The sequence below is a fragment of the Cryptosporidium muris genome, genomic scaffold (genome assembly GCF_000006515.1).
Source record: "Cryptosporidium muris RN66 scf_1106632353999 genomic scaffold, whole genome shotgun sequence".
NCBI classification, from domain to species: domain Eukaryota; phylum Apicomplexa; class Conoidasida; order Eucoccidiorida; family Cryptosporidiidae; genus Cryptosporidium; species Cryptosporidium muris.
Window position 1 is genome coordinate 747,228 of NW_002196571.1, and position 22,401 is coordinate 769,628.

The 22,401-nt window shown below is 28.8% G+C and overlaps 10 protein-coding genes across 10 annotated transcripts, besides 20 other annotated features; 5 read left to right on the forward strand and 5 right to left on the reverse strand.

The window, feature by feature from the left end:
- The first annotated feature begins 32 nt into the window (after positions 1 to 32).
- Positions 33 to 58: a sequence feature (AT_rich).
- Positions 59 to 173: 115 nt separating this feature from the next.
- Positions 174 to 194: a sequence feature (AT_rich).
- A 3-nt stretch (positions 195 to 197) lies between these two features.
- CMU_025730 (uncharacterized protein) lies at positions 198 to 1,907 on the forward strand (the record flags this gene model as incomplete). The annotated part of the gene is made up of 1 exon (XM_002139879.1): positions 198 to 1,907. One exon carries the CDS (start codon positions 198 to 200, stop codon positions 1,905 to 1,907), a length of 1,710 nt encoding a protein of 569 aa, XP_002139915.1.
- Positions 1,908 to 2,064: 157 nt separating this feature from the next.
- On the reverse strand, positions 2,065 to 4,143 carry CMU_025740 (uncharacterized protein; the record flags this gene model as incomplete). Its single annotated transcript, XM_002139880.1, has 1 exon — positions 2,065 to 4,143. The coding sequence occupies one exon, from the start codon at positions 4,141 to 4,143 to the stop codon at positions 2,065 to 2,067; it is 2,079 nt and encodes a 692-aa protein (XP_002139916.1).
- A 462-nt stretch (positions 4,144 to 4,605) lies between these two features.
- On the forward strand, positions 4,606 to 6,045 carry CMU_025750 (uncharacterized protein; the record flags this gene model as incomplete). The annotated part of the gene is made up of 1 exon (XM_002139881.1): positions 4,606 to 6,045. One exon carries the CDS (start codon positions 4,606 to 4,608, stop codon positions 6,043 to 6,045), a length of 1,440 nt encoding a protein of 479 aa, XP_002139917.1.
- A 1-nt stretch (position 6,046) lies between these two features.
- Positions 6,047 to 6,076: a sequence feature (AT_rich).
- Positions 6,077 to 6,307: 231 nt separating this feature from the next.
- CMU_025760 (uncharacterized protein) lies at positions 6,308 to 7,366 on the forward strand (the record flags this gene model as incomplete). The annotated part of the gene is made up of 1 exon (XM_002139882.1): positions 6,308 to 7,366. One exon carries the CDS (start codon positions 6,308 to 6,310, stop codon positions 7,364 to 7,366), a length of 1,059 nt encoding a protein of 352 aa, XP_002139918.1.
- Positions 7,171 to 7,215: a sequence feature (GA-rich).
- A 439-nt stretch (positions 7,367 to 7,805) lies between the features above and the next one.
- Positions 7,806 to 7,848: a sequence feature (AT_rich).
- Positions 7,849 to 8,069: 221 nt separating this feature from the next.
- Positions 8,070 to 8,113: a sequence feature (AT_rich).
- Positions 8,114 to 8,403: 290 nt separating this feature from the next.
- Positions 8,404 to 8,521: a sequence feature (AT_rich).
- Positions 8,522 to 8,580: 59 nt separating this feature from the next.
- On the reverse strand, positions 8,581 to 9,435 carry CMU_025770 (uncharacterized protein; the record flags this gene model as incomplete). Its single annotated transcript, XM_002139883.1, has 1 exon — positions 8,581 to 9,435. The coding sequence occupies one exon, from the start codon at positions 9,433 to 9,435 to the stop codon at positions 8,581 to 8,583; it is 855 nt and encodes a 284-aa protein (XP_002139919.1).
- A 1,363-nt stretch (positions 9,436 to 10,798) lies between these two features.
- Positions 10,799 to 10,837: a sequence feature (AT_rich).
- A 1,067-nt stretch (positions 10,838 to 11,904) lies between these two features.
- Positions 11,905 to 11,932: a sequence feature (AT_rich).
- A 340-nt stretch (positions 11,933 to 12,272) lies between these two features.
- CMU_025780 (ATP-dependent RNA helicase, putative) lies at positions 12,273 to 13,493 on the reverse strand (the record flags this gene model as incomplete). Its single annotated transcript, XM_002139884.1, has 1 exon — positions 12,273 to 13,493. The coding sequence occupies one exon, from the start codon at positions 13,491 to 13,493 to the stop codon at positions 12,273 to 12,275; it is 1,221 nt and encodes a 406-aa protein (XP_002139920.1).
- Positions 13,494 to 14,027: 534 nt separating this feature from the next.
- Positions 14,028 to 14,057: a sequence feature (AT_rich).
- A 56-nt stretch (positions 14,058 to 14,113) lies between these two features.
- Positions 14,114 to 14,150: a sequence feature (AT_rich).
- A 4-nt stretch (positions 14,151 to 14,154) lies between these two features.
- Positions 14,155 to 14,837, forward strand: CMU_025790 (uncharacterized protein; the record flags this gene model as incomplete). The annotated part of the gene is made up of 2 exons (XM_002139885.1): positions 14,155 to 14,231; positions 14,444 to 14,837. The coding sequence occupies 2 exons, from the start codon at positions 14,155 to 14,157 to the stop codon at positions 14,835 to 14,837; spliced, it is 471 nt and encodes a 156-aa protein (XP_002139921.1).
- Positions 14,454 to 14,483: a sequence feature (AT_rich).
- Positions 14,559 to 14,580: a sequence feature (AT_rich).
- Positions 14,838 to 15,588: 751 nt separating the features above from the next.
- CMU_025800 (pelota protein, putative) lies at positions 15,589 to 16,893 on the forward strand (the record flags this gene model as incomplete). Its single annotated transcript, XM_002139886.1, has 1 exon — positions 15,589 to 16,893. The coding sequence occupies one exon, from the start codon at positions 15,589 to 15,591 to the stop codon at positions 16,891 to 16,893; it is 1,305 nt and encodes a 434-aa protein (XP_002139922.1).
- Positions 16,128 to 16,157: a sequence feature (AT_rich).
- Positions 16,888 to 16,960: a sequence feature (AT_rich).
- Positions 16,961 to 17,664: 704 nt separating this feature from the next.
- Positions 17,665 to 17,692: a sequence feature (AT_rich).
- A 155-nt stretch (positions 17,693 to 17,847) lies between these two features.
- Positions 17,848 to 18,776, reverse strand: CMU_025810 (40S ribosomal protein S9, putative; the record flags this gene model as incomplete). Its single annotated transcript, XM_002139887.1, has 3 exons — positions 17,848 to 18,200; positions 18,496 to 18,649; positions 18,714 to 18,776. The coding sequence occupies 3 exons, from the start codon at positions 18,774 to 18,776 to the stop codon at positions 17,848 to 17,850; spliced, it is 570 nt and encodes a 189-aa protein (XP_002139923.1).
- Positions 18,665 to 18,701: a sequence feature (AT_rich).
- A 1,800-nt stretch (positions 18,777 to 20,576) lies between the features above and the next one.
- Positions 20,577 to 20,598: a sequence feature (AT_rich).
- A 382-nt stretch (positions 20,599 to 20,980) lies between these two features.
- Positions 20,981 to 21,010: a sequence feature (AT_rich).
- Positions 21,011 to 21,152: 142 nt separating this feature from the next.
- Positions 21,153 to 21,173: a sequence feature (AT_rich).
- CMU_025820 (transcription factor E2f/dimerization partner domain-containing protein) lies at positions 21,174 to 21,998 on the reverse strand (the record flags this gene model as incomplete). Its single annotated transcript, XM_002139888.1, has 1 exon — positions 21,174 to 21,998. The coding sequence occupies one exon, from the start codon at positions 21,996 to 21,998 to the stop codon at positions 21,174 to 21,176; it is 825 nt and encodes a 274-aa protein (XP_002139924.1).
- Between the last annotated feature and the right edge of the window lie 403 nt (positions 21,999 to 22,401).

Below are 22,401 nucleotides of genomic sequence, written 5' to 3' on the forward strand. Positions count from 1 at the left end.
AGTCTACTTAAGGTACCTAGGAGCTAGTGTGGATAATTAAAATTAATATATTATAATAGGATAGGTAGATAGGAGAGTAATAACATCATAGCTGTTATTAGTCGTAGCACTGTAAACCTCCTTGTTTAAGAGGGGGTTAGAGTGCGATTGTAAAATATTTTTTAGGTCTATTGTTTTATTATTATTATTTTTAAGTTATGAGGATATTGCCTTATCTGCACATTGCAATTCTCTTGGCTACTTTGGTAGTTTCATGTTTCTGTAGTAACCGAAGGGCTGAAGTTAAGACTAGGGAGGTTTTGGATTATGTTTATGTACCTCACTGGTTATTTGCAACTAATGTCCTAAATTTGATGCTATTCCAACCAGGGCGAGGTATGGGATTTCCATGGCCACAAACCCCTCCTTACGAGTTCAGGAGATTATTCAAAAGTAAACCTGAGGACTTCTGTGGAGATTGCAGAGTATTGTTGAGAAATTGGTTATCATCAGAACCTCCAATGCTTCTTTATAGGGCTCCTCCATATGTCTCTAGAATTCCATCAATTATCAGTGTTGTATGTGGTGCAATTGAAATAAAATATTATGGATATGGTGAAAGTTTATGCAAGACTGTATCTATGAAGTTTAATCTATACAACTACTACTCTGGACTTAGCTTAGCTCCAACTACAAAGAGACGTGCAGCATTCCCAGCTTCTCATACTGAATATCATTCAATAAATAAACATTACTTCGTTCCCACTAATAAGAAAGCGAAACTTAATTTAAGAGCTGCTTATCCAGCCACTCATACTAACTATCCAGCAGATGGTAAACATGGTTACCAACCTGTAGTAAATCGCACTGATCTTGAAGATAGAGCTGCTTTCCCAGCTACTCACACTAATTATCCAGCAGATGGTAAACATGGTTATCAACCTGCAGTAGATCGCACTGATCCTGAAGATAGAGCTGCTTTCCCAGCTACTCATACTAATTATCCAGCAGATGGTAAACATGGTTACCAACCTGCAGTAGATCGTACTGATCCTGAAGATAGGGCTGCTTTCCCAGCTACTCATACTAATTATCCAGCAGATGGTAAACATGGTTATCAACCTGCAGTAGATCGTACTGATCCTGAAGATAGGGCTGCTTTCCCAGCTACTCATACTAATTATCCAGCAGATGGTAAACATGGTTATCAACCTGCAGTAGATTGTACTGATCCTGAAGATAGGGCTGCTTTCCCAGCTACTCATACTAATTATCCAGCAGATGGTAAACATGGTTATCAACCTGCAGTAGATCGTACTGATCCTGAAGATAGAGCTGCTTTCCCAGCTACTCATACTAATTATCCAGCAGATGGTAAACATGGTTATCAACCTGCAGTAGATTGTACTGATCCTGAAGATAGAGCTGCTTTCCCAGCTACTCATACTAATTATCCAGCAGATGGTAAACATGGTTATCAACCTGCAGTAGATCGTACTGATCCTGAAGATAGAGCTGCTTTTCCAGCAACTCATACTAACTATCCAGCACCGGGACCTGGAAGTGGTGACATTCCATTTACTGTGGTTATACCTGTGATAAAAGCTGCTTACCCAGCTTCACATACACAAGCACCAGTAGATCCTAATCATGGCTATACTCCAGAAGTACTAGTGCAAGAGTTTGTAGATAGGGCTGCTTTCCCAGCTACTCATACTAACTATCCAGCACCTGGACCAGGTGAACCCTTAAATATACCTTGGGAACACTTATCTGAACTGCTAGTTAAGGATGATAAGGGCATACCTTATGTAATGACAGCTGCTGGTCCAGTATATGGTGATGGAAGTATCAATGAACTTATTCAAGCTGCAGATATAGCAGCTATAGCTGAAGAAGAAAAGTTAAATGTTACATTGGCAAATTGATCTTGTAGTTTATCTTATATATTTGTTATTTTACTCTGATAAGTATAGAGTTAACATATTTCAATAACTCTGATACAGTAGTTCTACATAACTAAATTAGGCGATTGGTTTTAGTATACAAAATATATACTTGTATATATAATTATCTAAATTATTACTAACTAAGCAGTTGCTCACCAGTCTTCTCTTGTATCTTAGAATATATTGATATATTACTTTGTATTATTGCAATTCTACTTTTAAATTGAGCCTTGTGATATTTAAGTAGGTATTCTGGTATTGAGAAGTTAGATAGAACCTTAATCACCAAACTTTTTGAGTTCCCACAAATGAATTCAATTTCACTAATTGTCATTCCTTCAATTGATGATAAATCTAAAAATGCCTTTTTACAAGAAGATTCATAAGATTCTATACAATCTTCTCTACCCAGGCATGAGTCTAATATTTGTGTCCCTATGTCAATAAGTGATCTAATACTTTTCTTTGCATATTGATTAACGGAGTTTACAAGCTCAGATAATATTGATGTAATAGTATATATAATGGGCCTAACGACTAAAGGTTGAGGCTGCACATAACTTAGTATGGATTGACAAATTGTGGAAACCAAATCCTTTGGTATCTCTTTAATATACTTAGAGAATAAAATAGAGCAATCACTTACAACTTGTGATACTGAATATTCAAAGTTTAATTTACATACTATATTGGATAGTTCTCTTGTTGTAAACAATGCACCTGCCTTATTCCATATTTGTTCTTGGAGGGAATTAATAATTAGAGTATGAATAATATTACACTCAAACTGCTGTTCTATGCTAATAGTTCCAAAAATATCTACAAAATTCTCCATAACCTTGCCACATATCTTGCCTAAAATTTTTGTAGCAGACTCAGATGTTTCTAAGGGTGCTAAATAGCTATTTGCAAAGTTACTTAGTGGTACGAATATTGAAATTGTTAATAGAGAGTTAATACATGTAGGAATAAAGAAGTTGATTATCTGGGTAGATATAATCCCAGCTTTTTGCTGAGAGATATCATTCTGATTAGGTACAACGATAGTAGATGAGGTCACAGTTCTAGTTATCACTATACATGCTTCTATTGCGTCTAAAGGAAGTTGCATTGAATTGCTTATAAATACCAACATAGAGGCTAGTATTTTTTCTTCATAAGTCAGTAATTTACATGGTAATATTAAATCAGTATAAATATCATCATTGAATATTAATTTTTCAGAAACCTTAAGTTCTTGAACCTCAGTTACACTTTCAGTTAATAATTCTGGGGATATACTACTTTTACCCATATTATATTTAAGGGATCTTTCGGATTTTTTAATTGATATAACTGGGGAATTTATGAATGGTAAAAATAATAAATTAGGTTTTTTAATAATAGTATCACTTTCAATACTTATTTTATTATTATTACATGACAGACCACCGATTATATCGAATGATTCAAAATTTAAGGTTTCTGGAACAGATTTAAACGGAGTTAGTTTTATTTTATATTTAGAGCAGCTATTATCACTTTTTTTGGGAAAAATATATTGCAGGTTATTAGGAATTTTATCTTTAGAGCAATAGTAGCCTCTAATTCTTCGCATCTCCAGTATATCTTTACATACTATGTTTGCTTGACTCTCTGTAAAGCCAAATGGCAAGGATAAAACACGTAAAATTGATTCAACACATTGTTCAAGAGAAGGATTTAAAGGTAATAGATCTGATATAAGATAACTGACTTCAGGAGTTATAAATATTGAATTTTTTAGTGGATAAGACTGTTCATTAGGACTTTTTGTATTATTTGAAGGTATTTCTTGGAGTGAATTAGAAATTACTTCATAAATATTTTCAGCAAAGTGTTGGCGATTGAGAACAAGTTTTACATGTTCATGTAATACATTCTTACAAATACTTCGTGATAATGATGCATTATTTCCAGTAGCTGATAAGGTACTTGAAGTTTTTTTTTCACAATCATCTATAACAGTTTGGAATTGATCATGAAAGGTTTCCCCAGCAGTTAGATCTAATGATCTTGCCAAAGATTTGGTTATCTCATAGTTTATTTTAATATTAGACTCTATTAAAAATCTCTGAAATAGTAAATTTATTCTATTAACCGTGTATTCTGGAGTTTGATATACACATCTGACCAATTTTACTGTGTATAGAAACAGAAATACTGCAAAATATTTAGATCTTAGATATAAAGTCATTATAAAGGATATTGTGGTTATCTAGATAATTTTATTTAACAGTATTAATCTTTTCTTGTATTTGTTACCTACTTTAGTGTTAATCCTTTTGTGGCGCCCCCAGATCTATTTATTTTAAAAGATTAAGAAAATATTGGTAAAGAAGAAATTGGGCTGAAAAATAAATAAGGCAGAGATATACTCAAAAAATCTATTTAAATTCAGGATTTTGTTTATAAAATTGTGTGTCTTTTTTTTTTATTATTTTCTCCCAACTAAATGGTGTGTACTCCCAGAAGTGTGAAAAGTATGAGATTTTATTCTTATCAAGATGGATTAAGGAAAATATTTGTGTGTAATTAGTACACATGGATATTTATTAATTATTCAGTATATAATAAGCAGATATAATATTGAAAATTGTTTTAGAAAGTTTCTGAAAAGTTTAATTTAGTAAATATATTTACTTGACAACTAGAAATCATGCAAATAGTTATCAATCGCGGTAAAGCTTTAGATCCTGTAGCCAAACCCTATTATGGCTATAATTATAAATCATTGGAACACCAGATATATAATGAAGATATCACATCAAATAGTTCTGGTGGACAGAATGGTAGTAATTTTGCATCTTCAGAGAGTGAATCAGAAGCTGAAAGAAACAGGCTCCTAGCTGAAGCAACTAAGGCAGCTGAAAAGTTGATGAGTGCTCAGTTTGGTAAGTTGAATCTTGAATCGCAGCTTAGGACAGCAGAGACTAGATATCCAACAAGGATTCACTCACCAAGATATTACAATGAGAAAAAAGAGATAATTAATCGGGCAAATAAACTCTTACAAAATAAGGGTGGGTTTTTGTCATCTTTTATTCTGAATGGATCAAGCTGGTTTAAATGTGCTGATTTGCTTTTGTCCAATTGTAATGACTATAATGAAGCTGGGATTACACAAGACTCTTCTAATATGACATTTCCTTTAGGTGATAACCCTAGTCAGGTATTTGTTGGGGTTAAAAGTAAAGAAACATCAGATAATAAAAATGAAACAGATCTATCTGTATCTGATATAGACAGTAATACAAATAATTTAAATATTGACGATCAAAGTTATGTTAAAAATTCAAACTATAACACCAAACAGAAATGTAGCAATAATACTGAAACTAAAAATGGAAATGTGATGAAAGTAGAAGGAACTATAAATGAAACATCTGATATTTGTTACTTTGAAAATGGTTCAGCTTTCTTCACTTATTTGGACAGCATAGGAGATGGTAAGAAGCATTTAAATAATGTGAAGTTGTCTAAAGAAATACTTGATATATGCAAGTCAAATAGTAGTAATATAAAGAAACAATCAAATATCAAAAATACAACTAAAGATAATATAAAGGATAATACTAATTATATATGTGATTCTTCAATAAGGATTGATTCAGGTCAATATTTGGAATTATTAGGAATAGATACTTTGAAACTTGGGTCTTTCGGAATATCAAATACAGATAAAAATATGAAGGATAAAGAGAGTTCAGCTTTTATTAAACAGCCTGTAAAATCAGAAGCCTTTCCAAAAACCAAAGTTAAAAATCTACCTAAGAATAAAATGTCTGATGATCATAAAGATAATATTTTGTCGAATAATAATAACAAGAATACTGAATCTCACCTGAAAATACGCAAATCTAATAAATCAAATATATGCAAACAGAAAGATAACTTAGTAGAGAATACAGTAGTGACAGTATCAAATTCTAGACAACATCTTGAGACTAGAAAGGATAAGGGAAAAATATGCAAGAATCAAATTAAAACTTGCAAGAATTTAAAGGAGTGCAAAACACACGAAAGTTTGGAATCCTTAAGCTACTCTTCAAATATTATAAATGTAACTTCCAATTGTATATTTACTGATATATTTTAGGTTTTAATATATTTTTTGAATTAAAATTAAAGAGTAATAATGTATTAGAGCTAGATAAGTGTATAGAAAGATATGTATTATTATTGTAGTTGATATTTGAATTTGAATATTGTTACTTTAAATTTTTAATTTTCAGATCTTATGTAAATTCTATGTGATCTAGAAATTACTCATTAATAGATCTGGAATTTTAAAGATTTAAAAGAACCTCCTGAAGATATTCTTAGAGATAATATTTAATATGAAATTTATAAGGTAGAAAATGAGACAGTTTTATTTTGGATTGATATTTATAGTCTGTACACCTATTAAAGAAGCTTATTCTTTATCTTCAGGAAATGTACTAAGTAGTTTCTCATCATATTTTCACAATCTAAGCTATGAAAAAAAACAATCAGTTGTGAGTGAAGCACTGCAAGAGCTACAAATGGTATTTCCTCAAGGATTAGATGTTGAACAAATACCCATTGATTCAAATTTAGAAGCATGCCAAGCTGCATTAAAAAGATCTGTATTTCAAAATCATGAATGGTATAGTTTAGCAATGGGGCAATTTACTCAGCTAAAATTTTATAATCTATTTATAAATGAAAAAGTATCTACAGAAATTCAATCTGCACTACTTGCAGCTCAACAAAGTTCTATTAATAATGCATGTCCAACTATTAATCAAAATGAAATAATTATTCAAGGTGTATTATATACTTCGGAACAAATTAGTTCAATTCTAGAAGAAAGTAAAATTCTTAAGACAGAAAATGTACAATTAAGAAATTCAATTGCCAAACTCCAGAATGACTTACAACAATCAATTAGGAATATAGAAGAACTAAAATTAGAGGCACAAGCCGCTATTCAAGAATCTAAGCGTATGAAAGTTGATCTGGTTACAATGTCACAGAAGCTTAAGTTAGTAAAAGCTAAAGAAGAGAACCTTAAGAAGGCACTTTATTATGCCCAACGTGGTATACTTAGCAAAGTTAAATCTGCACTCACAAAGCCACTAAGGAATTCGAAGATAAAGAAGGTATTGGGATCTGAGAAATATAAGGAATATCAGAAGAATAAACAACATGAGCATAAACAAGTTAAGCAATTGGGTAAGCAAGTCAAGAACGAGGTTTCAAAAAAAAAGAAAGAGAGAAGAAAGAAAATGATTGAAAGAAAGAACTTACCATTAGGGTTGACATCTGTAGAATCTAGTATTATTGAACAAAGAGAAGCAAGTCGATCTATTGAACCTTCTCAATCTGTTCATTCTTCTAATATGATTACAGATTCATCTCGATTTTTTGAATCTTCAATGTCACCAAGTATGTGAAGAATAGTGGACTCTAAAGTATTTTAAGAAAAATTTAGTGATAGTAATATAAGCTATATTAGACTATTTAAACTCTTTACTAGTTGATTTTACTTATCAAATTGTTGAACAATTAACAGTAGTCTATGAATAAATTTTCCAAATAAGCTTAGATATCTTCTGTTAAACAGAATTTGATCTTAAAATATAAATTATGAAACTTTTAGTTTTTAGACTGTTTTAATTATTAAGTAGATTTTTCTGCTTATTGAGTTTATTATATTGATTCAATGTTTGAAGATTTAAATATGAAAATAGCTATTAGGTATGAGTTCTATTATTTATGTTACACCATTTACTCTTGATTAACAAATTATTAACCTTTATAATTTAAGTCTGAAATATAATTGAAATTGATAATTATATATATGTATAGAATTACTAGTAGTTCTCTAATTTCTTAATTAAAAAAAAATGAAACATATTTAAGAAATATATATATTGCAACAAAAAAATTATCAAGATTTAGTAATTCTTAACATAGTTATATTAGGATAATCTAGACATGTTAGCAAGTTAAGTTCAAAAAATCACTTAGTTGTAACAAATATTTTACTACAAATCTTTAATAATACGATTAGTTGTTATATCTTTCAAAAATAAAACTCCATATATCTAATATTAAGTGATACTAAAGTTAATCTATTTAATTATTTCTAGTCTCATAAATATTTATAATTAATTATAATAATCTGAAATATTATATAACCAATTCAAATTAAGTTTTCTGATTACATAATATCCGGAAAAAAATCCAGATTATTAATAGTAAGAATATTTTAAATAACTTTAATTATTGAGATTATCTTAGTATCTTAAAAAAATCCATTAAATCTTCAAATTCCTCTAATTACATATTCTAAAACTTATATTTAAAGCTATAGTCACTTGAATATGTGCTCAGAATAATTAATAATATTAGATATAGTAAATTATTTGACTATCAGCTTACAAGTACTTCATCACTACTTATACAATACATCCAATGATGTTGTTCCTATATATAAATTATTTTATCTAAAATTTATGAACTCCATTATATATTTAATTATATTTTCAATTAATATCATATAAATAAAAAAAAAAATCATATCTGTTTTTATAATTAAAAAATATGGAGCCTATATGATAAAGTACTAATATTGAGTACTAAGAATTCTTCTTAAATACTATATTCACTTTTTCCTATACAAATTAATATTTTCTTGTCTTTTCAGTTGAGAGATTTTTGCTTTCTCTTCATTGGCTTTCTTAATATTCTCCCATCTTTTCCTCGATTTCTCTTTCTTCGCTAGTATTTGCTTCTTTGATTTCATAAGTTTACTTAAATTATCCTTCACCTTAACTCTATTAGCACGTTGAAGAGCTTTCTCCATTGCTATTTTGGTCTTTTCAACGTTACGGATATGGTCAGGTAAGGTATCTAACCATATTTCTTCTTCTTTAATCTTCTTTATAGATTCTTCAATACGTTTTATTTTAGAACCTTTATATCTATCAAATAACTTTTTATTCTGTAAATCTGAAGTATTAGATGGGGTAATGATATTTCCAAAACATTGGTGATCCTCAATATCACTGTTTTGGTTATCAATTTCCTTTTGTTTAATTCCTATGAGTTTTTGTTTTTTTTCCCTCTTATCTTGTCTATTCTTATTTCTTAAAATCTTATTTTGACGAAGTTCTGCAATTTTTTTAGCTAACCTCTCCTTTAGTTCATTTCTAGTAATAGGTTCTTCTGACCTTACTGGTAGTATAGTATCTCCAGATAGCCTTTGTTCTCCCACTGTTTTATATTCTTTATTAGCATCAAAGTGTCTCTTAATAATTTCAAGCGATGTTAGCAAAGTGTTAGGACTATATCTTTGGATTTTACTTTCCAGTGCACTCGATTTTTTCTTGGTATTCATTTTGCTCTTAGCTAAATAAGCTCGTGTACTAACTTCCTCTTCAGTATGGAGTAATATATCTGAAGGTAATAAATTTAGACTATATGAGAAACAACCAAGTTCAGTCCAGATCCCTTTCATGAATCCCACTATGCTCAATTACTTTATTTAAATTTTAAACGAAAAGTTAAAAGTGATATTATCTTCAAGAGATGCCACTATAGTGATATCTAAAATTATTAAGCGCGTAAGGCATCTACATCTTATTGAGTCAGTACCTATTATCCTAAATTATTATATTTAGAGCTTAATAGTATTCAACTATCTTTTTAGCAATCAATATATTACTGTTGAGACTTTTATATACAATATCTTTTATATTAATAACTTCATTAACAGTAAGAGGATTACACTTATATTTCTCGTAAACCCCAAAAATAGCATTAAAATAGCATTAAATTAGTTAGGGTTCATGGTTTATATTCTAGTCAAATACCAAAATATATAAGATTTTTTATTGGTTCATTAAATAAACTAATGTACTCTGTCCTATCCTAAACTTACGGAAATAAATGTGTTAATACATTCCTTAGTATCAAAGATACAACAAAAGCTACATGTAAGAAATATTACGTAACTTCCATTATGAATAGGTATTCTAAAAAGAAAGATAAAGAATCATTTAGAATGAGTATGAAAATTAATAAGAATAAAATTTTAGGGGTAAATACAAGTAATTAATATGTTCATAATACTGAAATAAAGGACTTAAGTCTCAATATTAATTTGAATCGAGATTTTGAGAGTAATCCAGATTTAATTTATCCTACTAAAATTCCTTCACTTCGATCTAATTCTGGTTATATGAGATCTTTACTACCTATACCAATAAAATCAAATATATTTCTTACTTTATCTCTAATTCTAATAATAATTGAATGGGAAAAATTAAAGTAGGAACTAGTAAAGATCACTTTAGATAATAAAGTAGTACTATTTATAAAGAGTACACCTTTTGAGCCTAAATGTAGTTCTAGCCGTAGTATATCTTTGGTTATGGTGTTAGTTGGTATCTTAGAATACAAATTTATTGATATTACAAAATAATCAGCAATTAGGGAAGGTATCAAGAAATTGAACAATTGACCTACAATACTACAGCTCTATCTTGATGGAATTTTTATTAGTAGCTATGATAGTGTTGAAAATATGCTGAAAAGTGGAGAATTAAAATAATTCTTGATATCAAAAGGTGTAGATTTAAGGCCAGATATAACTATGAAATATATAAAATAAAATCCAAGTTATATATACCAAGTTGAAAATTATCAACGTCTTTGAAAACATCTAATTCCTTCATAAAGAAAAGAGTCATTGTATTTACATTAGGAAATTTGCAAGATATATAGTATGTACAAATAAATACTAGAAAAATTACTAAATAGGGGTGATAGATATTATAGTAATATGAACAAAATGATGAGCAATTATGATGATCTCTAGCATAAATATTATTGTAATAATAATAGATATATTTAAATTACTGCACATTGTCCAGAACGATTTAACCAATATATTACAAAAAAGTAGTTGAGATATATTCAAAACTAAGTGGACTGTATTTAGAGGTTCATGGTTTCTATAGTTCAGGTAATTATACAGATAAAAGGGTAATTATTATCTATCTTAGTGGATTTATCCTATTGCTGTATATAATTTAGGTAACAAATACCTAAATTATAAAGATAATAAATTCAAATGACCATCTTTTAAACTATGAAACATCTCGATGTAGAATAATTCAAGAGTTCAGAATCAAAAGTCACTAAGATATTTTGAGTAAAAAAATCCATTATAAATTACAACATTTAATATTGTCCTTTATTTTTACTAGCAAGTTAGAGTATATATAAGCTTCAGGACAGCTTAAATAAAAGCATGTGTAATAGGAATATTGGATGTGTCATTATACAACTCGAGAGGTTTTAAGTAAGATATCAGATCAATTTAAATATCTCAGAAGTCAGTATAATCCAGTTACTCAAATTAATGGTTTCTATATTTTAGAAAATCTTGAAATTCAGAGAAATAAACTCTTAAAAACCACAATTTATATGCAGATTCTTCAGTATGTTCGATCTCTAAGCCTCTCTTCAAATTGTTTATTTTTAATCATACAAACGATGTAGAGATACTTTATAATTTAGGTATAATACTAGAGTAACACTCATTCTCTCATCAACTTTAATCTCCTAATTTGATTTATCCAACTTTCTAATCTTTAAGTTCAATTGTATTAATTCAACGTATAATCTCTAGCAATGTCTCTCTTTTATATTGTATGATGATAGTACTGTATTCATATCCAAAAGCATAAAATTCTCCTCATGTCCTATGAGCTTGTAATTCCCGGAAATCCTAACATTAATATATATAATACAACTCCGCGATATACTTCTTCATGAGAGTGTAGAAATAAAGATTGACCAAATGTAACTCCTAGTTAACATTGCATTTAAAAATGATTGGGATATAATAAATATATTAGATATTGTTAGATGCAATAAAGAGATTCCTTCAAAAGTCCTTTTACATTAATATCTTGTCAGGAATATTTTTAATTAAATCAAAATATTTTCAAAGATATACCGTCATTTAGTTATACAATATATTTTATTTATCCCTTTACTTTTAATTGGTATTAGTATTAAATTATGGAATACCAAAACAACCAATTACTGCATAAAGGATGCATTTGCAACTTTACACAAGTCATAGTTATAATGTAGTAGAATGAAATCTTAATTTCCTATTCAACTTATATACAAAAAGATTCCATATACCACTTGAATTAAAGTATACAGACATTTAAGTAGCACTAGTATTAACTTCAAAACTAATATATAGTTTATACTGCACATTGCAATTTATAGTCCATTTATACTACCAAACCCTGCGTAACACAAATAATACTCAACTTATGTATATAGTGCAGGATCAACCTGGACAGGAATTGATGTAATCTCTGTATTCAGCTCTTTCTCTATTCTGTATAAGTTATATCTATCTTCATATGTAATCAAATTTATTGCTAATCCCAAGTGACCAAATCTACCAGACCTACCAATCCTATGAAGATATGTCTCAGAATATTTTGGAAAATCAAAATTTATAACAACATTGACAGACTGAATGTCGATACCTCTAGTAATTAAATCTGAAGATACCAAACATCTACATGCACCATTCCTAAAGTCATGGAATACACGATTTCTATGAGATTGCAGCATCCTTGCATGTATATAGAAACACGAACTACCCAACTCAGTAATTTTTTTGGCTAATAGTTCAACTCTTGCTACAGAATTGCAAAATATTATAGCCTGGTTAATTTGTAGCTTACAAAATAAAGTATTAAGACAATGAAGTTTCTGTTTCTCCTCTACAAAAGCATAATATTGAGTTACACCCTTTAATGTCAATTCATCCATTAAATTAATTTCATGAGCATTTGAAAGATATTTGTCTTTAAAACCCTTTACAGTAACTGGAAATGTAGCAGAATATAAAAGTATCTGACGTTCCTTAGGTAAAAACTCGATTAGTTCTTCAATTATAGGCTGAAATTCAGGGCTTAATAATTTATCAGCCTCATCCATTATAAACATAAAGCAACCACTAAGGTTACAAACTTTCTTATTTGCTAAATCAAGAACACGACCTGGTGTTCCAACTAAAACATGTACAGGATTATTTAAACGTAATATATCATCACGTAGTGAAGTACCTCCTGTACTAACCATACACTGTACACTGATATGTTTACCAAGTTGTTTAACAATACTACTTGTTTGTAGAGCTAATTCCCTTGTAGGTACAAGAATCAATCCCTGTATAGTATTTTTCTTTGTGTTGATCTTTTCAAGCAATGGTATAACGAAGGCTGCTGTCTTACCAGTTCCATTCTTAGCTCTAGCTAATATATCCTTTCCAGCTAAAGCTACTGGGATACTTTCTTCTTGTATAGGTGATGGTCTTTCAAATCCCTTCTCATATATACCCATTAATAACTCTCGCTTTAAGAAATAATCTTCAAAGTCGCTACCTTTTGTCTTTGTTACGTCATCCGTCTTAAAGCGTGGGTCTTTTGGTGGAATCACCAAATCCTTCATTCCTGCGTAGTTGCTCTCTGTATGCATCATATATATATTAGCCCCAAATTAGAGATTTATTGGGCTGAATTTACTTGTAAACTTGTTTACCTTTTAAATAAATTACTATAGAAAATACTTTGAGGGCGAGACAGGATGCTTTCTGCTATCTTTACGTACCCCTCACCATTCAAAAGTATAAGACAGTCACCATACGCGCCCATTAGAGAGACTTGGAATATCACGAGTGTATTGTTTAACCACTAAGCAAGATTTCTACTTTATTTATAATTGAATGTATTTAGGTAGAAATTGTGATATATTGTACTTAAGCTCTGATTACTATTCGTATAAGTTTTATTTTGTATCTTTTTTTAGATATAGTTAAAAAAGTATGTGAAAGTACTGGAGAATTATGGAGTATAAAATATAAATTCTTAATTGACACTTTTAAGCCACTAAGACAACCCTAGAACTCTCGTAGCAACGTTTTAATATATTTTGTTTATCTCACTTCCGAACTTATACTATAGAAAGGAAATTATTTGAGTTTCATAATTATTGAATAGTTATACATAGAGGAATATTATAATACATATTATATATATATAAGAAAGAATATAATCACGAGATATCATCATTCTTAAATATATTTGTAGATTTCATCCTAATAATTAAAAGTTTCTATTTATTTATTTTATAATTCAATATGCATACTCCTCAGCAATGTCATAACATTGAATCCAGCTTTATTGAACTTATGGGGAAGTGCAATAGTGAAAAACTGTAAGGTCATTGGATATATAAATTATTAGCACAGTCATTTATATAATATATGATAGAATAATCCCATTATTGCCAATATTTGGTAATATTATATACTTAATTTTATTGGGTTTTATTCTAACGTGATGGCAATGTGCATTATACAATATATTATAGTTAAAAGTACAATATTAAGTATAATCTAATTATAATGATATCCTGGTTTAATGCAGAAATATTGACAATATTATTTTGAATTATTTAATATTAAATGGTTATTATGAAGCTGCAATTGAGTATTGCCAAGAAGCTCATATTACACCTTTGGAATATATTAACAAAGTAAGGAATTTTATAAAAATAAAAAATTGTATTCTTGACCATAAATATGAGGAAGCAATTGATGAAATTAAAATACTTAGAACATCTGAGGTATCATCTATTAAACTAAGTAATACTGAAGATAGTTCAATAAATATATTAGATGAAATAATATTTCATATTAGAAAACATCAATTATTTGATATTTTTATCCAAAATAATGATTATGTAGAAGCTTTAGAATTTATTTCAACTAACATGATTCCTCATACTAATATTAAGGTAAGTCATTTCTTCTCCAAGTAATAATTAATGTCAATTCACTTATATATAATTAAAGCCTAGTTTAATGGGTGATTTAGAAGAAATTATGACAATATTTCTATTCAAAGATTTATCTGTAAGTTCAGAGCCTGTTAATAAATTAGAAATTTGTAATAGTTTGATCTATTAATGAGAACAACTTATCATAATGCAAAGAATCTCAACTGAAATTAATACTGTAAATAATGTACATATATTGAAAGTATTCACACTTAATTATTCTGTTTAATATTTTAGAATGACGAATGTCAAGTCTTCTTAAAAGAACAAAATGATTATATTAAGACCGCAGAAATGGTATATATGTCTTTATTTGAGTACTTCAATATAGAGACAGGTATGTAACTAAGTAACAATGAATAATAAGATATATAAATGTTTAATATGCTTATAGAATCTATACTCGAGTTTTTACTAAAACTTTGTACCTTTCTCAAAGTTCGTAAAGTAAGTGATGTTTCATTAAATTATTTAGAAATTATGGTAACACTTCCAATATTTACACACTTTTTAGAATAGGAGTTCTCCAGATATTATGTTAATGAAAGGTTTTAAGTCACAATTTCCATGTTTGTCATAATAACGAAGATTTATTTGGAAGTATCCAGTTTGTTTACGATTCACTTCATGATGCCACAATTTAATATTATAGCGGGTTACATATAGCAACTTGTCCAGAATATAACTTGGTACTAACTGTAATAAATACAGAAGCTAATTCTTTTTATAATTAATGCAAATAATAAGGTTAAAGGTTATTAAAGATGGATTTGGATTTGTTAAACTTAAAATCAACTGTTCAGATGACATATGGGAGTTGTATAATCTAATTATACCTGGTGATAGCGTGAGGTCTATTACATACAGAAAAGTATACAAAGAATACGGTACTGGCTCATCATCTGTAAAAGTTCATCGTTTAATGTTGACTTTGATTGTAAAAGGATGTACTTATGAAGGAGATTGCCTTCGTATTAGTGGTCTTAATGCTGTAGAGAATGAGTTTGTTAAAGTTGGACAGCATCATACAATAGATATTAAAGTAGATAGTGAACTGATTTTATACAAGAAGTCTTGGGATTGGCTATCTAAAAAAAAGTTAATGGAATGTTCAGATGAATCTAATGTTAAGAAAAATGATATCTGTATATTATTGATGGACAATAATGGTTTAGCTAATTTTTATATAGCAACTAAAACTAGTATTAAACACTTATTTAATGTAACTCATAATATATCAAAAAAAAGAGGTGATAACTCTTATAGAGATAGTAAATATAATTTTTTTGAAAAAATTAATAACAGCCTAAAACAAAATTTAGATTTGAATAATATAGATTGTATTATTACAGCTGGACCAGGATTCATGAAGGACGATTATTTGGATTATATTAAAAATACTTCTTTACATAAAGACAAGGAGTTCTCGAAGTTAATATATAATAAGAAGCATATATTTTTAATAGCAAAGGCATCTAATGCTAACAAACCAGCAGTTGAAGAATTATTGTCTAGTGAAGAACTACAAGATAGACTGAAGGATACAAAAGCATTTATACAGGTTCAAATGCTAAACAAGTTTCATATGTATATTTGTAATAAACCTTCAATGGTATGCTATGGTCCTAATCATGTAAAAAAAGCCTTAGAAAATAATGCTGTAGATACATTATTATTATGTGATTCGCTACTACGTTGTTTTGATACCTCTAAAAGGAGGTTTATTACAAATCTTGCTGAATTAAATACTAATCTTGGTGGGAAGTTATATATTTATTCTGAAAATCATTTCTCTGGGCAACAATTACAAAAACTTTCAGGTATAGCTGCCATACTTCGTTTCCCTATGTTAGAAGAAGAATTTGAAGATGAAGATAACCAAATTCTAGACAATATAAATAGTTGTACAAATAATGATAATGAATTTGCTAGTAATTACGTTAGTTCAAATGGTCAAAAGTCATTTGTTGAACAAATTCAAGATGAAATTGATGAGGACAGTAGCTATTGTGAAAAGCTAGGTAATCTAAAGATATAAATATTAAAACTACTTTAAAGAATTTATATTAAATTTATTCTTTTTTATAAATACAAATATTTATATAGAAGATGAAGATTATATCTAATTTTTATAATTGGATTTAAACTCGTATATTATAATTATAAAATGCAAGAATTACGAAGAATTAATGAATGCTGATTCTTCAAATGATACTAAATTATTTCCATTCAGTCTACTATTATGTAGGATAATATATTGAATATTTTTGGGAATATTAAAGATATATATACTTCTAAATGACAGTAGGAATTATGGGAAACAACTTATAAATATCTGTTAATATTAAGTCTTGATTTCATTTAATATTCACCTGTATTATTTTAAAGGATACTAAATAGTTCACTAATTATTCTATAAAAAAGAAACTTTTGAGATAATTTAAGTATAAACTAATTACTACAAAGATATTTATTCATGATAAATTTATTTAAGGTTAATTTAACTTAGATTCTTCAGTTATTTAGAAACAGTGAAATCTTTTATTTTACACTCATTCTACCTGGTAATAAGTTTGTTTAGTATTCTTACTAATACTATATTAACTCTTTGTTATTTTAGAGTTTAATCCTTTAAATTTTTACTAATTAGAAATAATAAAGATGTACTATAAGATTAATATACATGTTTAATATATACTTAATTATATTTCTCATTACTTAGGTTGTACATGAACTATTCCCAGTACACAACATTATCGAAATTAACTACCTTCTGAAGTACTAGATAATTTTACACCAATTACCTAACTTAAAAAATATTATTTGTATTAAATAATCATCTGCATATTTCTGCACAAGTAAATCTATTCTATATCTCGTGTATATTTAAGTTTTACACTAATTAATGCAAGCTTAAACTATTAGTTACAAATCAGATTAGAATAGCTAAATTCAGATAATAGTAATCCTAATAATAAATAAGATTTTTCATCTACTCATCATCTTCCTCACAACTTCCACCTTGGTTACGTAAAGTTCGTCTTCGTACACGTCCTGGACGTCCACCACCAAATGGTGAAGACAAAGAAAAATCAATATGCTTCTCTGAATCCAATCTAACCATAAATGATGGGACATTAACAATTTGTCTACCAACACGGATATGATGCTGTCTAATTAGTACACGAGCATGATGAATGCTTTTAGCAAGTCCTAATTTGAAGACACGAGTCTGTAAACGTCTCTCTAAGAATTTGTTCACCGTTAAACCAAGTACATAATCTAATTTCCTCTCATTTTCCGATAATAACCCAAGACGTTCCATACGACGTAATAATGCCTCGCCTAAACAAAGTATATAGTTAGAATCATATATTACAAGTTCAAGGGTAGTGAAGTATTAATATATCATTAGAAAGTAATGTATCATGGGGGGAACGGATAAAGTACACAGAGACTGAACAATATTATAACACCCATGAGGTATTTATATTTTTCAGAATAGCATATTATCAACTATATCCCAGAAGTAAATCATTCGATATTAGCACATATTATGATCTCAGATTTCATGTTAATTAGAATAAGAGAACTTTATGTGCTATTTACCTCACTGAACTGTATATACGTTTATACTTACCTTGAAAGACTCGAATTGGATCTTTATCATCCAAAGTAAGTAGATGACGTGCAGCTGCTCGAATCTTGGCTAAAGTATATTGAACACGCCAAACTTCACGCTTATTCTTTAAGCCATATTCACCAATAAGTTTCATTTCAGCATCCAAGCGTTCCTAGAGAGAAATAACAAAATTATATATTAAAAATTTACTTTTATATATTATTCTAAAAGCTTACCTTCTCAAAAGGACGTTTAGGTTGACGAGATGTTTTGGAGTGGTTTGTATACGATTTAACCATCTTTACTAGATTACTTTAAATAAATAAGAAGTCAAAATACGATCTATAATGATTCCTAAACACTAAGACTTGGCGACTTCAATTATATACAATTTGATGCTTCATCTGGTCTACACAACCAGCTTAGCTACATTATGTTAGAGCGGTTTTGATGGTATTAGAGACCGGATACCTGAAATTACTAGTAAAGCTATGAGACAGCAATAGTAGAGGTGACACTATTTGAGACGTGTTAAGAAGCGGGTTTTATTGTATCTATTACAAGTTAAGATGATATTAACCTAATGATGAAAAGTTAACAAGTAGTTATCTGAGTTTATTACCTTAAAATGATGAGGGAACTTTATAACATGATTGTATGCATCTTATTTCTGACTATTGATGAATTTACTAAATATATCGGTCATTTTAGTACTTGGATCTTATAATTATGGTATTGTCAGATTTGACACTCAATTATTAGAATATAAAGGGAGAAATTTACATACATAAATCTAAAAAATATAGCTGTGTATCTAGATGCCTTTATTCACTTATTAATCTCTATAATAACTTAAGTAAGGTAGTATATATAGAACAGAGATCTAAGATTTAGTCAAACTGAGATACTTAATAATTTGGGGGTGATAAATATTCTCAATTTAAAAATGACATTTGGACCCCTTATACTTGAAGGAAATGGCTAAGAGTAAATAATCCTAAATAGGGTATATAATAGTGGATTTTAATAAAATTGAGTTTAAAACGAAGACTTACTATTATGTTTGAGCTATTAATGTAGAAGTGTTTAGATTATATAAATAGTTGTGTGATAGATACCATCAATGTGATAGTATTTAATACAAAGTAAGAGTAGTTATCTCTATAATATAAGTAAGTGGTACATATAATGTATATATACCTATTATGTTGTGAAACCAACTAATATAGTTATATTGTCTATATTGCTAAACTATAAGAGTTAAATATAATACTTAACATTCAAGTACTTAATCTCTATTATAAATACTTCACAGTAATTTTAATTACTAATTTGAGTGCTTAATAAGTCAATAGTTTAACTTAGAAAATTATCAATGGTTATTTTCTTTTAAATTGCAAAAATCAATATTCAAACTTTTAGGATAATATCTAAAGTATTAGCTATTACTAATCTTATAAATATTTACATCAAACAGAGACTTACAAAGTAGTAAAATAGTATAATTTACCTTAATAATAATTTACTGATAGGTTTTAAATATGTACTTTATTTGAGGTGTAAAAAAGAACTTTCATAAAGTAATATTATAAGTATGATGAAGTAATTGATACCTTTTAAATAACCAATATATTATTAGATACTAACAATATAAATGGTTATGGACTAGAGTATAGGGAACAATTGAATGCTAATTATATATAGTACTAAATTCTTTTATTGTATGTCTTCAGTGTGTAGAAATCTAATAAAATTATCTGGAAATACTAGCTATAGATTTTAGAATATCCTTTTTATATCAACTAAAAAAAGTCTAGTTTCCATAATTTCTCATTTAAAGTTATAGTTGTATATGTCAGGGTAATATTCTTAGAGTTCATCTTCTACAACTGTATTGTTTGTTAAGTTAATAAAGTGTTGTTCTTTTATAATCAATTATTGCATTAATACATGCTATTATCCAAAAAGATCTCACTAATTTAAATCCCCACTATTGAAGTGAATACAATATTCACTGTAAGATGCAATATTATGTAGATATGGTCAATGAGGATAGCTTAGTGGACGTATTTACCTGAGATTTTTAGTTGAAGTGTAACTTTATATTTTAATATTTAATTTCCAGTGTATTATGTAGTTTGTAAGTCTATTGTTACCATTTGAATCTGATTATATCTTCAATATGTGAATTAATAATCAAGTATTTAATTTTATCTTAGTTATATTTATTATTGAAGATATAATGTAGAATTCAGAATATTGAGATCATACTCTTAATTAGTTATTTTATTTAAAGTTCACTATTAAATTAAAATATTAAGTTACTTCTTAACGAACTTGCATTTAAAAAATTCAATATTGATCTTGAAATCCACTATACTACTCATATTTAAGATTCTAGTAAACATGTCACTATAAGCTTTAAATTGATGCCTTATTCAAACATCAGTAAAGTACTGTAATCACTATTTCAAAAGGTATCCTCACCTTCAGTAAGAACAAGAATATTTACTAATATATATATATATATATACTTCAATCTACTTATTCAAAGTTTACATTAGAATTGTGAAATCAACTTCATATTTCTAGAATATAGTCATTTTTAAGTCCAAAATATAGTCTTGATAAGTTGGATACTTCAGTTAATCAAGCCTTGTGACTTTAGTCCCGTCAATATAAATTATAAAATATAACTATTCCTCTGGTATTGCAATATTAGGGTTATTTAAATGACTATGTAAGTGAGGATGTTGTACAGGTTGTAATAATTGTTTAACCCCTATATATTCTGCAGCAGCAACTATATCCTTATCATTACATGTAGATAGTCGTTGTCTAATAGTTTCTTGTAAAGCATTAACTTGAGCTTCAAAGGCAGTAAGATAAGCAATTTTGGCAGTTTCTACTTCTGCCCTAGCTTGTTCTTCAGATCTCAATTCATCAGGTCCACTTGATAGTCTGCCAGTATGATCCATACGCGATCTCTCAACTAATTGGTCAATTAATGGTCTCTCTGGATCTAATCCAGCCCAAATTAGGTTCTTACCAACTCCTACACTACGTCTAACAACCCCAATTGCTAATAATACATTTAATACATCATAAACTCTCCTTCGAATATTCTTTGCTTCTGGATTCTTAGATCTACCTGGCCCATCACCTAATTCCATATTTATTAGATGCTCAGTCATCTCATGATAAGATGCTACCTTAATAGCACTGACCTTTTCACATACTCTATGGCTGAACACTCCCAGTTTACACCTATTACGTAGTTGACTAGGTGTATTTCCATAGTCACCAGTATTACTCAAATGATGTGGTGGTATCATTGTTAGGTGTGGTAATGAAGAATGCTCACCAGGTACCAACTGTTCATTTGTATTTGCATTAGATGGATTTTGTGACATACTATACTGACCAGGGTGGTGTTCCATACCTCCTGATGCGGCTACAGGGTGTTGAACATATCCACCTGGTACAAATCCACCACTTCCTCCCAATGTAACACTATTCATATCTCTAGAAGATCTGTCTAAATGTATATTGATTCTTCGGTAACTTTTTAAAAAATTCCCGTATTATGAGTAGAGAAATTATACCAAATGATTTAACATAGGGATCGGCGGCTAGCTACATTATTCTGTTGAGGATTACAGTATCAGTTGTATCGTGTTGTATACATTTATTAAGCAATACGTTAAATAGCACGATTTACCCGCTAGATACTGAGCGCCTTTTTTCGGGGTCATTTTGCCTTAGCTTGGTAAAAGTTACGGAAAAAATAAGGAGATATGTGAGCTTGGCCAAGCTATAATAAGGATGTAAATAAAGAGTTTTACCTAGCGTATTTGGTTTATGAGGAATAGTCGCACAGTTTTTTATATGATATCGTATTTGGATACTATCCAAGTATTTAGA